The 13,160-nt window shown below is 37.2% G+C and overlaps 1 protein-coding gene across 1 annotated transcript in view; it reads left to right on the top strand.

The window, feature by feature from the left end:
* The window catches only part of hs6st3a (heparan sulfate 6-O-sulfotransferase 3a), a 40,037-nt gene extending 27,705 nt beyond the window's left edge, over positions 1-12,332 (top strand). The window contains exon 2 of the mRNA XM_051111488.1: positions 11,383-12,332. Within this exon, the coding sequence (XP_050967445.1) occupies positions 11,383-12,121 (739 nt within the window). The 3' untranslated portion in view covers positions 12,122-12,332. The remainder of the gene's footprint in view (positions 1-11,382) is intronic.
* Positions 12,333-13,160: the final 828 nt, after the last annotated feature.

The raw sequence follows: 13,160 nt of genomic DNA, 5'->3' as shown, positions 1-13,160 counted from the left end.
TCTGTCCGTCTGTCTATCCATCCGTCCATTTGTGTATCCATCCATCCATCCTGTCCGTGTATCTGTCTATCTATCCATCCATCCGTGTCTATTTGTTCATCCATCCGTTCGTTCATCCATCTATCCATCCATCTGTTCGTCCATCCTTCCATCCAGCCGTCCATCCGTCTATCTGTCCATCCATCTGTCTATCCATCCATCCATCCAACCAACCATCTGTCTTCCCATTATCCATCCATCCGTCCGTCCATTATTCATCCATCCAGCCATCCATCTATTTGTCTATCCATCAATCTGTCAGTCTATTTGTCCATCCATCCATCCATGCATCTATCTGTGTTTTTGTCCGTCTATCCATCTGTCTGTCCATGTATCTGTCCATCCATCCATCTGTTCATTATCCACCAGTCTGTGTGCCTATTTGTCCATTTATCCATCCATCCATCCATCCATGCATCTGTCTGTTTTTGTCCGTCTATCCGTCTGTCTGTCCATGTATCTGTCCATATATCCATACATCCATCCTTCCATTAATCCATCCATCTGTCTCCATCCATCCACCCACCTGGCCGTTCGTTATTCATTCATCCATCCGTCCATTCATCCATCCATCCATTCATCTATCTGTCCATTGATCCATCCATCCATCCATCCATCTATCCGTTCATTCATCCATTCATCCATTTGTCTATCTGTCTATCCATCCATCCATCTATCCATCTGTCTATCTGTCCATGTATCTGTCCATCTATCCATTCATCCATCCGTCTATCCGTCCATTCATCCATCCATGTATGGATAGATTCATTCATCCATCCATGTATGGATGGATGTATGGATAGATGGACAGATACATGGACAGATAGATGGATGGATGGATGGATGGATGGATGGACAGATAGATGAATGGATGAATGGATGAATGAATAGATAGATGGATGGATGGATGGATGGACAGACAGATGAGTGGATGGATCCATCCATCCATATATCCATCCATCCATCCGTTCATTCGTTCATCCATCCATCCATCCATCTCTGTCCATCTATCCATCCATCTGTCCATCCATTCCATTCATCCATCCATCCATCCATCTCTGTTCATCTATCATCCATCCATCCATCCGTTCGTTCATTCATCCATCCATCTCTGTCCATCTATCCATCCATCCATCCATCCATCCATTCGTTCATTCATCCATCCATCCGTCCATCTATCTATCCATGTATCTATCCATAAATCCATCTATGTCCTGATGGATTTTACCTTTGTAACTAAACTGAGTAACAAATATCTTTGAATTTCACAGTGTTTTAAATTCTATGTACTTACATGGAAATTTTAATTGCATATGTCACTCTCAGTTCACAATGGTACACAACCCTGATTTTATGTCAACATGAAATCAAAATGTATTATTTAAAGTGTAATATTTAAATATTGATGTCTTCATCTTATCAAGCATGATATATATCAGGGGTGCCCAAACTCTGTCCTGGAGGGCTGGTGTCCTGCAGAGTTTAGCTCCAACTTGCCTCAACACACCTCCTGGGAAGTTTCAAGTGTGCCTAGGTAGAGCTTGATTAGCTGGTTCAGTTGTGTTTAATTGGGGCTGAAGCTAAACTCTGCAGGACAGCGGCCCTTCAGGACTGAGTTTGGGCATCCCTGATATATAATTTAAAAATAATATGTAAAAAAAATCTCATCTCTTTACATGTAGTGCTCAGTACAGGTTCATCTTACTGAGGTTCAAGCAGAACACTTATGAAATACGACTGACTGATCAATAAACCACACAGAGGAACTGTAAATGACATTTTGTGACCTGTATCATATCCCCTCAGAAATATTCATATGGCCTGTGGTTCTTCTGATATAATATCTGTCCTATGAATCATTCTGACACACTGATATCACATATTTTAAAATGCCAGAGATAGCAGGGACGTCTTGTGTTCTGCGTTAGGTAACTGCGTTCTCAAGATAAATTTATCTACAGAATGACAGCTGTCCCTGTGCGATGACATCAGCAGGGGACAGTGAAGATTAGAACCGAATGAAATATTTATTAAAGGTTTCAGTTTACATATCTGTAGCCTATCTGGACCTGAGAACCAGTCCGTATTCAGAACAATTCCATTTTCTAAAAAAATGCCACCTGTTTTTTGAGTGTCTTCATTTCCATTAACAGTTCTTTGATGCTGCATATGGAAAACGCTAAACTAAAATATTCTGACAGTGTTTCTTGCAGGTTTTCAGCATTGATTATTCTACAACACCATTGCAAAAGAAATGCTGTTTTAGCTTTTTTTTTTGCAGTCTGAACTGAATGTTATAAGATCCAAAGTCACTGTAGATGACACATCTTTCTGCTGTGATATTCTTTTAACCCAGTTCTTTTATACGAATTGTTTAAAATGAGTTATTGGTTTGAATCAGTGTTCACTGCTACATGCATCCACCTCCGAAAGCAATTTATTACATATGGAAATGATTATATTCAGTGACTTTTCCTACATTTCTTAGTGATATTTAGTGCCAGTTTATCAGAAAGTGACATTTTTGTTCTCTTTGACTCATTGGGTGGAAACAGTGCTTTATTCACAAATGTTTTATGAAACATTCCAATTTTTTCCATACAATGGACATAAGTTAAACTTCCAAAATGAGTTTAAATGCACTTCAAAGGAACAACAATTCCAGCTGAGGAATTTACTCACCCCCTTGTCATCCAAGATGTTCATGTTTTTCTGTCTTTAGTTGTGAATAAAACACTACGTACTATTGAATCACGTCAAAAGGTCACACGGAACGTAGGCGGAACTACAGACCCAGTGTTTACAAACCAAATGTGCAAAGAAAAGAAAGTGCAAGTAAGTCAAATGCTGTTTACAAACAAAAAGGTACAACAATGTCGGACGATTCTGAAGTTGTAGGAGAAAGTAAGATGGAGTTTTTTGCCATACTCTACCTTTTTGAGCCAGAGTACACAGACGATGAACTTAGACAGGATTCGTAGTAGTGATGGGAAGTTTGGATCATTTTACCGACTCGGACGTTCAGCAAAATTAACAAATCTTTTTGCGAGTCAAATATATAATCGAGCAAAATATAATTAAAATGTTACATGTTACTTCCCTAACTCATCTACTGCTTACACAAACGTTGATCACACTACAAACAAGACAAAACTAAAATGCTATAAGAAACAGAAAAGATTAATTCATTGTTTACCTGGGTCTTTAGCCTATGATTAGCTCACCTCACCTCTTATCTGACATGTTTTCGGGTTTGAGTCTTTCGTTCATTATGTGACAGCCCCATAAGATGAACGAACGACTTGAAAAACCCGAAGACTTGAAACAGCTGAACTAATTCCAGTACAGAACCTAATAGGATGTTGCGCATGCGCGACTGAACAAATCACTCCTGGAGACGACTCGTTTTTCCTGAGTCACATTAAAGATTCGTTCAAAATGAACAAATCGTTTAAGAACGACCTATCACTAATTCGTAGCATTGTGAACGCACATCCCAGAGCCTTTGCTACACAAGCTTTTCTGCTTAAAAAGTATACAGATTTTTATTTTTTCGAAAAAAAAGGCTGATCGTTTTGCTAGGTAAGACCCTTCTTCCTCGGCTGGGATTGTTTAGAGCCCTTAAAAGCTGCATTTCAACTACGTTTTGCAAGTTTAAAATCGGGGCACTAATCAAGTCTGTGGAGAAAAATCCTGAAATGTTTTCCTCAAAAACCATAATTTCTTTACGGCTGAAGACAGAAAGACATAAAGATCTTGGATGACAAAGGGGTGAGTAAATTATTTGTAAAATGTTGTTTTGAAAGTGGAGTTCTCCTTTAAATTCGCAACTTTGGATGGAAACATAGCTATTGATAGTTGGGACTATTCCTTGCACTTACCATGCCTACTTGTCTTGCAATAATTTATCCAGTGGGTTATTTGCTATTAGATGTCAGAAAAGCCTGTGTTTACTGATTTGGGGCCAGATTTACTACAGCTTGTGTCAGCATTAAAAAACTACTGTCACAGTGAAAAATTAGCACTGAAAAGGCATGGACAGTTATTTTTGCACCTAGTCTTATTGCATATGCATTTGCAGGAGTTTCCCCTTCAGACACAAAATCTATGGGAGAGTATTTAAATGAATCACGCAAGGTGATTTACTAAGCTTTTCAGTAGTAAATTTACTGGTATTAGTGCCATTATTGAATGTCTACCAAAAAGCATGCCTTAACCTATTTTGCACCTGTGTTGTAGAGTACACCTGATTATCATCAGCTCCTACACAAATTTGCACTGCCTTTGGTAGATTGCATTGATCATAATGGAAATGCGCTAGCTGCATTTGTGTTCCTTAATATGCACATTGTCAGTAGATGAGCCACAGGTGCTTTTGTGAGATTGGACTCTCACGCTAATTTGCCGTTTAGTACATCTAGAAGGAATTTCAGCTAGCATTATCAGTTAGCGTTAGCATGAGCTGGCACACACTGCCCCCTCAGTAATTCAATTCGGTTGATGTTAGTAGGTATTTCAGCTGTCCAGGAGGCAGAGAACGCATTATCCCTCACTCCTCTGGTCATTTAAGTAAGTGGTCTAATGTGCTAGTCGCTCTGTCAGCCACCACATACTGACCTTTATTCTCGCTAACTAAATTAGTTTCTGCACTAGACCACTCACTTAGGCCCACAGAAACTAATGGACTTCTGAAATTTTCTCTGCCTGTCAGTATGCAATCACTCTGAATTATGCAGCGTCAATCAGTGGCTCCATCTTGAATACAAGCATTCATTTCTGAGCAGTATTGTAATTTTGGAGAATTTTGTCCTCCATACTAAACTGTTTGATGTTTTTCTACCTTTTACATTATTTTTGCATGAATTGTTTTGTTTCATAATACTTTCACTAATTAAACATCCTATAAAAGGCAGTTTGATGGACGTTGTGGCAAACTATCCCATAGTGTGACAACATGCCCCGGTGCGTTCAGTGAACTGTATATACATAAACTGACTTTCAAAAATAAAGCTACCCTGAGAAATACTCACTGCTAAATGTGAGGCAACTAGCATCGCTCTCCTAAATGTGTGTTTACTTTAAAAAAGTGTAAGTTTATCAGTGGATGCTCAATGAATTGATGAAGTTCATTATAGTGATTCATTCCTGTAATCTGCTGGACTGCCAGCCGGATAGAAAGTATTACTGTCATTGATTGTATATCAGTAATGAGAAGAGACTGGCTTCCTCTGAGCAACACTAATAGACTTTGAGCTGACTAATTAAATGGTGTGCTTAAAAAACAATTTCATGAGATTAATTAGCACACCTCCGTGGAGTCAGGGAGGAAGCTTCTACTCTGTCGTAAAAGATTGGAAATCTGTCTTTCTCGCTCCGTCATGCTCATACGGAGTTGGAAGACTTCAGGGCCTGGAAAATAAATGGAAATTACAGTTAAAAGTCATGCATGGAAATTTCAGTTTTAAATATATACACTTTTCTAGATGTAATCTGCTTTAAACTCTTTCAGGGTTTATGCTGTGCTACAGATAATTTTATTTTGCTCTTGACATATTAAGAGCTGTTCTGCTCCTGATTCGAGTCCTTCAGCTCTCTCCGCTATCTGATCTTGAAGTGAAAAAACAAACAAAAAAAATCAACAGTTAGATATTGCTCTTTGTAAGTGCTTGTGTAGAGTATAACATGCTCATATACCAGTGAGTGTGATTGTATTAGTGAATGGGTGCCGTCAGAATGAGAGTCCAAACAGCTGATAAACACATCACAATAATTAACAGGTAATCCACAAAGCTTCAGTCAGTCAACTAACATCTTGTGAAAAGCTGCATGTTTGTAATAAACAAATCCATCATAAGACATTTTAACTTTAAACTGTTGATTCTGACCAATCCATAGGACCAGAGTCCATAATCCATAATAATGGTTTTAAAAAGAACCATTTTGGACTGTGTTCGCTCTGAGTGGTGCTTGACATAGTTTACATACACCTTGGAGAATCTGCAAAATGTGAATTATTTTCCCAAAATAAGAGGGATCATACAAAATGCATGTTAATTTTATTTAGTACTGGCCTGAATAATATATTTCATATAAAAGGTGTTTCTTAATACTGTGTTGTTACCTGAATGATCCACAGCTGTGTATTTTTGGTTTAATGATAGTTGTTCATTAGTCCCTTGTTTGTCCTGAACAGTTAAACTGCCCTCTGTTCTCCAGAAAATCCATCAGGCCCCACAGATTCTTTGGTTTTTCAGCATTATTGTGTATTTGAACCCTTTCCAACAATGACTGTATGATTTTGAGATCCATCTTCTCACACTGAGGACAACTGAGGGACTCATATGCAATTATTACAGAAGGTTCAAACACTCACTGATGCTTCAGAAGGAAAAACAATGCATTAAGAGCCGAGGGGTGAAAACTTTTGGAATTTGAATATCCTTAAAAATGTAACTTATTTTGCCTTATGGGCAACATGTAGGTATCTTCTGTAGCTTCTGAAGGGCAGTACTAAATGAAAAAATATGATATTTAGGCAAACTAAGAAAAATGTACACATTTATACATTGTGTACACATGAACATGTACACATTCTGTTAAAAAGTTTTCACTTCCCGGGTCTTAATGTATCGTTTTTCCTTCTGGAGCATCAGCAAGCATTTGAACGTTCTGTAATAGTTGCATATGAGTCCCTCAGTTGTCCTCAGTGTGAAAAGATGGATCTTAAAATCATACGTTGTTGGAAAGGGTTCAAATACACAAAAATGCTGAAAAACAACAGAATTTGTGGGACCTGAAGACCTTTAATTTGCAAAATGAAGGCAAAATGGTATAAAAATCACATTTGCATATTGTTACAAATATAATCTCATTGTGAATTGAACACTGTGTTTTTGGCATAGTTATACATTTTTTCTATAAAATATAAATCATTTTATTGGCCCCCTGATTTCATGTCACCCCTGTTACCCTCATCAAAAAAAAAACTTGTAAAATAATGTGCACTTAAGTGACATCACTTCTAGGAGGTTACATCATCTCTCACCTAGTATTCCAACACTTAAAACATAAGCATGTTTCTGTTACTCCTCTATAATATTCTATATTTGATGATTTATGAGGTTTGACTGAGGGAGGGCCATCATTCAGTGTCAATCCTGTTACCATTTTTAAAATGTAAATTGACAATTATTTCTTAATTAATATCTACAAGTAAAATCATTTCAAAGCGTATAATATGTGCTTTTGTAAACTTGACTATTAGCTAGCAATTAACAAGTTGTTTGAAGTCGTCAAACCTGTTACTGTCAACCTGTTACTTTTTAGAGTAACAGGTTTTGACATGTGGGTAACAGGGTTGAATTAAACATTTTAAAGTTCACTTACTCCCGACATCTGAGCCGTTGAAGATGCAGTAGATTATGTTTGTTTGTAAAGGGAATGCACCTCCCAATCTACGTATATCCGTCTGTGTTCACGCGAATCATTCATGATCCAGCTTCACTTACAGCAGAAGTGAGTATAAGGGTTTTTTTATGAATCTTTGCAATCGCCTTTCCTAATAATGTGCTAGTTAGCAAGTTCAGTGGCTAAATGCGGCTAAAGTAAACAGACTCGTCTCTCCACAGAGAGAAGAGGGGGCGGGGCGAGCAGAGCTCATTAACATTTAAAGCAGCCTCGACCAGAATGAGATGATTTTTGCAGAGCTGATTTTGGCAAGGTAAAAAGGTGGTGTTTTACACAACCATTGAGAATTTTTAACAAAAGTATATTATAGACTTTTCATTAAGACCCTGAAGAATCATATCAACTCATCCGATGACTCCTTTAAAAATGTCTTTATGATAGATTTGTTTTTTACAAAAACTAATCTTATGACTTCACAAGATGTTTATTAATGGACTGGAGTGGTGTGGATTACTAGTGGATTATTGTGATGTTTTTTATCAGCTGTTTGGAGTCGCATTCTGACGGCACCCATTCACTGCAGAGGATCCACTGTTGAGCAAGAGACATAATGCTAAATTTCTCCAAATCTGTTCTGACAACTAAACAAACTCATCTACATCTTCCATGACCTGAGGGTGAATAAGTTTTAAGCAGATACTCATTTTTGCTGAACTATTTATTTAATGTAGTCATAATATAGAAATAATCCTCGGAGGAGCATCACAGGTAATGAACATGCTCTTATGTGGTGGTTCATGTGTGCCATTGACCTAAGTCTAAATCTCGCTCAGTCCTTCAGATTTAATTGCATGGAGTAGGCATAACTAAATGCATTAAAGCTTCAGAAACACTAACCCAAATCCATTTAAAAAGGTTATTTTGGTTGAAAGAGCCTAATTGCAAAGAAGACTTTTCTTCAGTTTAATTAAGTTCTTTTTTGAGTACTTATACAACGCTTTCTAGTGCTTCACGAATGCGTTGCGCAGTAACAGACTGACCTCTGTGCAGCCTCTGATCAGCGATCTGACCTTCATTATCATATCATATCCTGCTCAGCTTGACTGTATCGAGCGGGTTAGCATTTGACAGCGCTTCTCCAATAGGTCAGTGCTGAAGAGCAGATGGATTACCGTAGTGGAGCGTTATTGATTTCGCTGCATTATAATGCCATAGCCAGTATGACATTCTGGGCCGTAATTTGACCGTGATGTGGCAGATCACTCGATAGATCTGAGACGAGTTTCCAGGCATGACGTCACACTCCAACGCCTCTGTTTACCCAAAAATTTTAACAGCTGCCTGCAAGCTAAAATGTGAAATTCATACCCATTTGTTTTTGCATGTCATGTCTCTTATGCACCTTTGCTTATAGGATGTAAATGAATGTTGTTTTTCCAAGTTTCTGTAATCTCATAGATGACTTGTGTCCATGTGTCAGTAGAGATACGCTCAGCTCTTATTGAGCTGATTGGAAATAATGCGCTCCTCGTGCAGGAGGTAACAATCCCAGCAAGAGGAAATGAGACAAATGATGAGGAACTCGGTGACAATGAGCAGACCACATCTCACCACGCGTTCGCTCCAGCATGAGCCGGCTATTCTGAGCGCTGAGCGATTTCATTGCCGAGCGAGAAAATTGGATGTTTTATTGGGCTTGTTTTTCTCATTTTCTGATAAATGTCATTTGGAAACTTGTTTTCTCTTTGAGGCTGTGAAGTATTAATGGCAGGACTTTCTAGCACCTGTATCGTTTCTCTGCTGCATTGAGACTGTGTGAATGTAATGTGGTTTAGATCAGGCTGTCGTAATGAACTATGAGCGAATGTTCCTCTGTCCTCAACCGCATCTCTGTCTGAATCATTAGCTGTCGTCTAACACTAAATTATACCGGCGTAATTAACAAGAAATGCTCAGGAAATCCTGCATGGTGATTTTAATGAGGAGCACTGCCAAATATACTATTTATAATCAGTGCTTTTGTTTTGTTTTTCAGTAAAAATGCACATTGTTGGAGCTGTTGTGCACATGGGGACCTATGGGTCGTGTCCTGGTCCTCTGTCCCTGTCCCTGTTGTTTTTCTACTCATTATATCAAAAAGCCAGTAAATAATATATAAATAATATATAATCAACAAGTTAACAAGGTTTTTCAAAATAGAGTGGTTGCGTAAGCGTTCAGTAATAAAATAAATGTGAAAATGTACAATTTGTACAAATGTAGAATTTGTCAATTATTTTTTTCTAAATACCAGAAAGAATTAGAATAATCCTTTTTTTCTATTTACAGTCATAATTTTATATTTCTCTTCAGGTTATTTTACATCTAACAATACTCTAATGGTGAGTAGAAAAAGATACAGTGTCAACCAAATATTTTCCAGATAATATTTTATCTGTTTAATAATTATTATAATTTATACTCTTTTTTTGTTGTTAAAATGATTTCCATGAGTATGACTTTCATGACTATTGAAATAAAATATTGTTATATTGTGAAATCGTAAATAATAATACAAGGCAAAGGCAAAAGACAATGTTTGTTTGTTAAAGAAGTCTCTTCTGCTCACCAAGTCTGCATTTATTTGATCCAAAGTACAGCAAAAGCGATCAATATTGTGAAATATTTTTTACTATTTAAAATAACTGCTTTCTATTTGAATATACTTTAAAAAGTAATTTATTCCTGTAAGACAAAGCTGAATTTTCAGCATCATTACTTCAGTCTGCAATGTCACACGATCCTTCGAAAATCATTCTAATATGCTGATTTTCTGTTCAAGAAACATTTATTATTATTATTATTATTATTAGCAATATTTAAAATAAATTTAAAAAAAAAACAAAAAAAAAAAAAAAACGAAATATCCATTTATCTGAAATAAAAAAGCTTTCAAAAGCTTGGAGTCAGTATAAATTTTTTCTTTTTTTTAGTATAGAAATTATAGAAATTGATACTTTTATGTAGCAAGGATGCTTTAAATTGATTAAAAGTGATGATAAAGACATTTATAATGTTACAAAAGATTTCAGATAAATGCTGTTCTTCTCAACTTTCTATTAATCAGAGAAACCTGAAAAAAATTCTACTCCCCTGTTTTCAACATAATAATAATAATGATAAATGTTTTTGAGCAGCAAATGATAATATTAGAATGATGTTTGAAGGTTCATGTTTGAAGGTAACGATGCTAAAAATTCTGCTTTGAAATCACAGGAATAAATTACATTTAGAAAAATATTCAAATAGAAAGCAGTTATTTTAAATAATAAAAATGTTTCTAAATGTTTTGCTGTACTTTGAATCAAACAAATGCAGGCTTGATGAGTAGAAGAGAGTTAAAATCTTACATTAAAAATCTTACTGTTGAAAACATTTGACTGGTAGTGTAGTATTACAATATAAAATAAAAGTTTTCTATTTAAATATATTTTAAAATGTAATTTATTCCTGTGATTACAAAAATGAATTTTCAGCATAATTACTCCAGTCTTCAGTCTCACATGATCCTTCAGAAATCATTCTAATATGCTGATTTATTATTATCAGTGTTGAAAACTGTTGTGCTGCCTCAAATTTTTGTGGAAACTGCATCCTTCTGGGCTTAAAATGCATCCTTAAATGCATCCTTGCTAAACAAAGAATCTTTTTTTTTTTTTTCAAAAATAAAAAAATAACCTTACTGAACACTATTTTGAGCACTACTGTATAAAAATACGTAACAGGCTTGCAGAATTAGAATTCTGAAGAATATCTTGGCTACTCTTTTCCATATAATAACAGAAAGGTGACTGATGCATATTTGTTATTCTATTAGAAAAAAAAGAAGCTGGAGGACAATTTCTTAGCCATTTTTTTATTATTCTATGTTCCTCACCTTCTGCATTCTCTTTGCAGGAACTTCTACTACATCACCCTATTGCGTGACCCCGTGTCGCGCTACCTGAGCGAGTGGAAACACGTGCAGCGTGGTGCCACGTGGAAGACGGCGCTGCACATGTGCGACGGGCGTCCTCCTACTCCAGACGAGCTCCCGGCCTGCTACAGCAGTGAAGACTGGACCGGCGTGTCTCTGGAGGAGTTCATGGCCTGTCCCTCAAACTTGGCCAACAACCGGCAGACTCGCATGCTGGCCGATCTCAGCCTGGTGGGCTGCTACAACCTGTCCTCCATGAGCGAAGAACGGCGCGCCGAGCTGCTCCTCAGCAGCGCCAAGCGCAACCTACTTCGCATGGCTTTTTTCGGCCTAACTGAGTACCAGCGTAAAACACAATTCCTTTTTGAGAGGACGTTCGGCTTGCACTTTATCACCGCCTTCACTCAGATTAACGGGACGCGGGCGGCCGGGGTCACGGTTGCGACGCCCACTCGGAGACGCATAGAGGAGTTGAACGCATTAGACATGCAGTTGTACGAATATGCACGGGAGCTTTTCTCACGCCGCGTGCAGTACTGCCACCATCAGGAGCGGCAGGAGGAGAGGGAGAGGAAACGAGAGCAACGCAGGAGAATGAAGGAACAGAAAGCATCACAGATTCAACAACAGGATGATGATGAACCAAAAAACGCTGAGCAGGAAAAAATGGAGTTAAGTGGGGTGACGGAGGACTACAGCAGTCAGGTGGTGAGGTGGTGAGGCTGTGCTCTCTGGCTATGTTCAGAATAACATACTAACATACTACTCATACTATCTCGGGAGTATATAGTATGTGCATAGTATGCAGTGTGCCTACTATACACTTAAAAATAGGTTTTCCAAAAGGATCGCTATGGAAGCCTCTTTTTGGAACCTTTATTTTTAAAGGGACAGTTCACCCAAAAATAAAAATTACCCCTTGATTTACTCACCATCAAGCCATTCTAGGTGTATATGACTTTCTTCTTTCAGATGAATACAATCAGAGTTATATTAAAAAATGTCCTGGCTCTTTTAAGCTTTATAATGGCAGTGAATGGGTGTTGAGATTTTGAAGTCCAATAAAGTGCATCCATCCATCATAAAAAGTACTCCATACAGCTCAAGAGGGTTATTAAAGGCCTTCTGAAGTGAACTGATGCATTTGTGTAAGAAAAAATATCTATATTTAAAACTTTATAAACTGTAATCTCTAGCTTCCGCTATATGTCGTACGTGCGTTACGAGAGAGTGGCGTTCCAGCGGATGACATAGGACAGTACGAGAGTTTATAAAGTTTTAAATATTGATATTTTCCTTACACAAACACATCGATTCACTTCAGAAGGCCTTTATTAACCCTCTTGAGCCGTGTGGAGAATTTTTATGATGGATGGATGCACTTTCTTTTGCTTTAAAATCTCAACACCCATTCACTGCCATTATAAAGCTTGGACATTTTTAAATATAACTCTGATTTTATTCATCTGAAAGAAGAAAGTCATATATACCTAGGATGGCTTGAGGGTAGGGATGTAATGATATCAAAATGCCACGATATGATAATATCGCGATATGAAGTCCACGATACAGTATTTATTGCGATATTTAAAAAAAAAGACATGAAGAATTGGGAAAAAAATTAAAAATTTGTACATTTTAAAGTTACATTACTCTATCTAATGCACTTTGAGAGTTCAAACCTAAGAGCTCCAACTTATCTTTCTAAGAAAACTTAAGTCAGACAAAAAAATTGACTTGTAAATTAACTTTAACTTTA

Source organism: Labeo rohita, chromosome 6 (genome assembly GCF_022985175.1).
Source record: "Labeo rohita strain BAU-BD-2019 chromosome 6, IGBB_LRoh.1.0, whole genome shotgun sequence".
Lineage (NCBI taxonomy): Eukaryota > Metazoa > Chordata > Actinopteri > Cypriniformes > Cyprinidae > Labeo > Labeo rohita.
The sequence above is the reverse complement of the archived record's forward strand: the minus strand, read 5'-3'. Positions and strand labels throughout refer to the sequence as shown.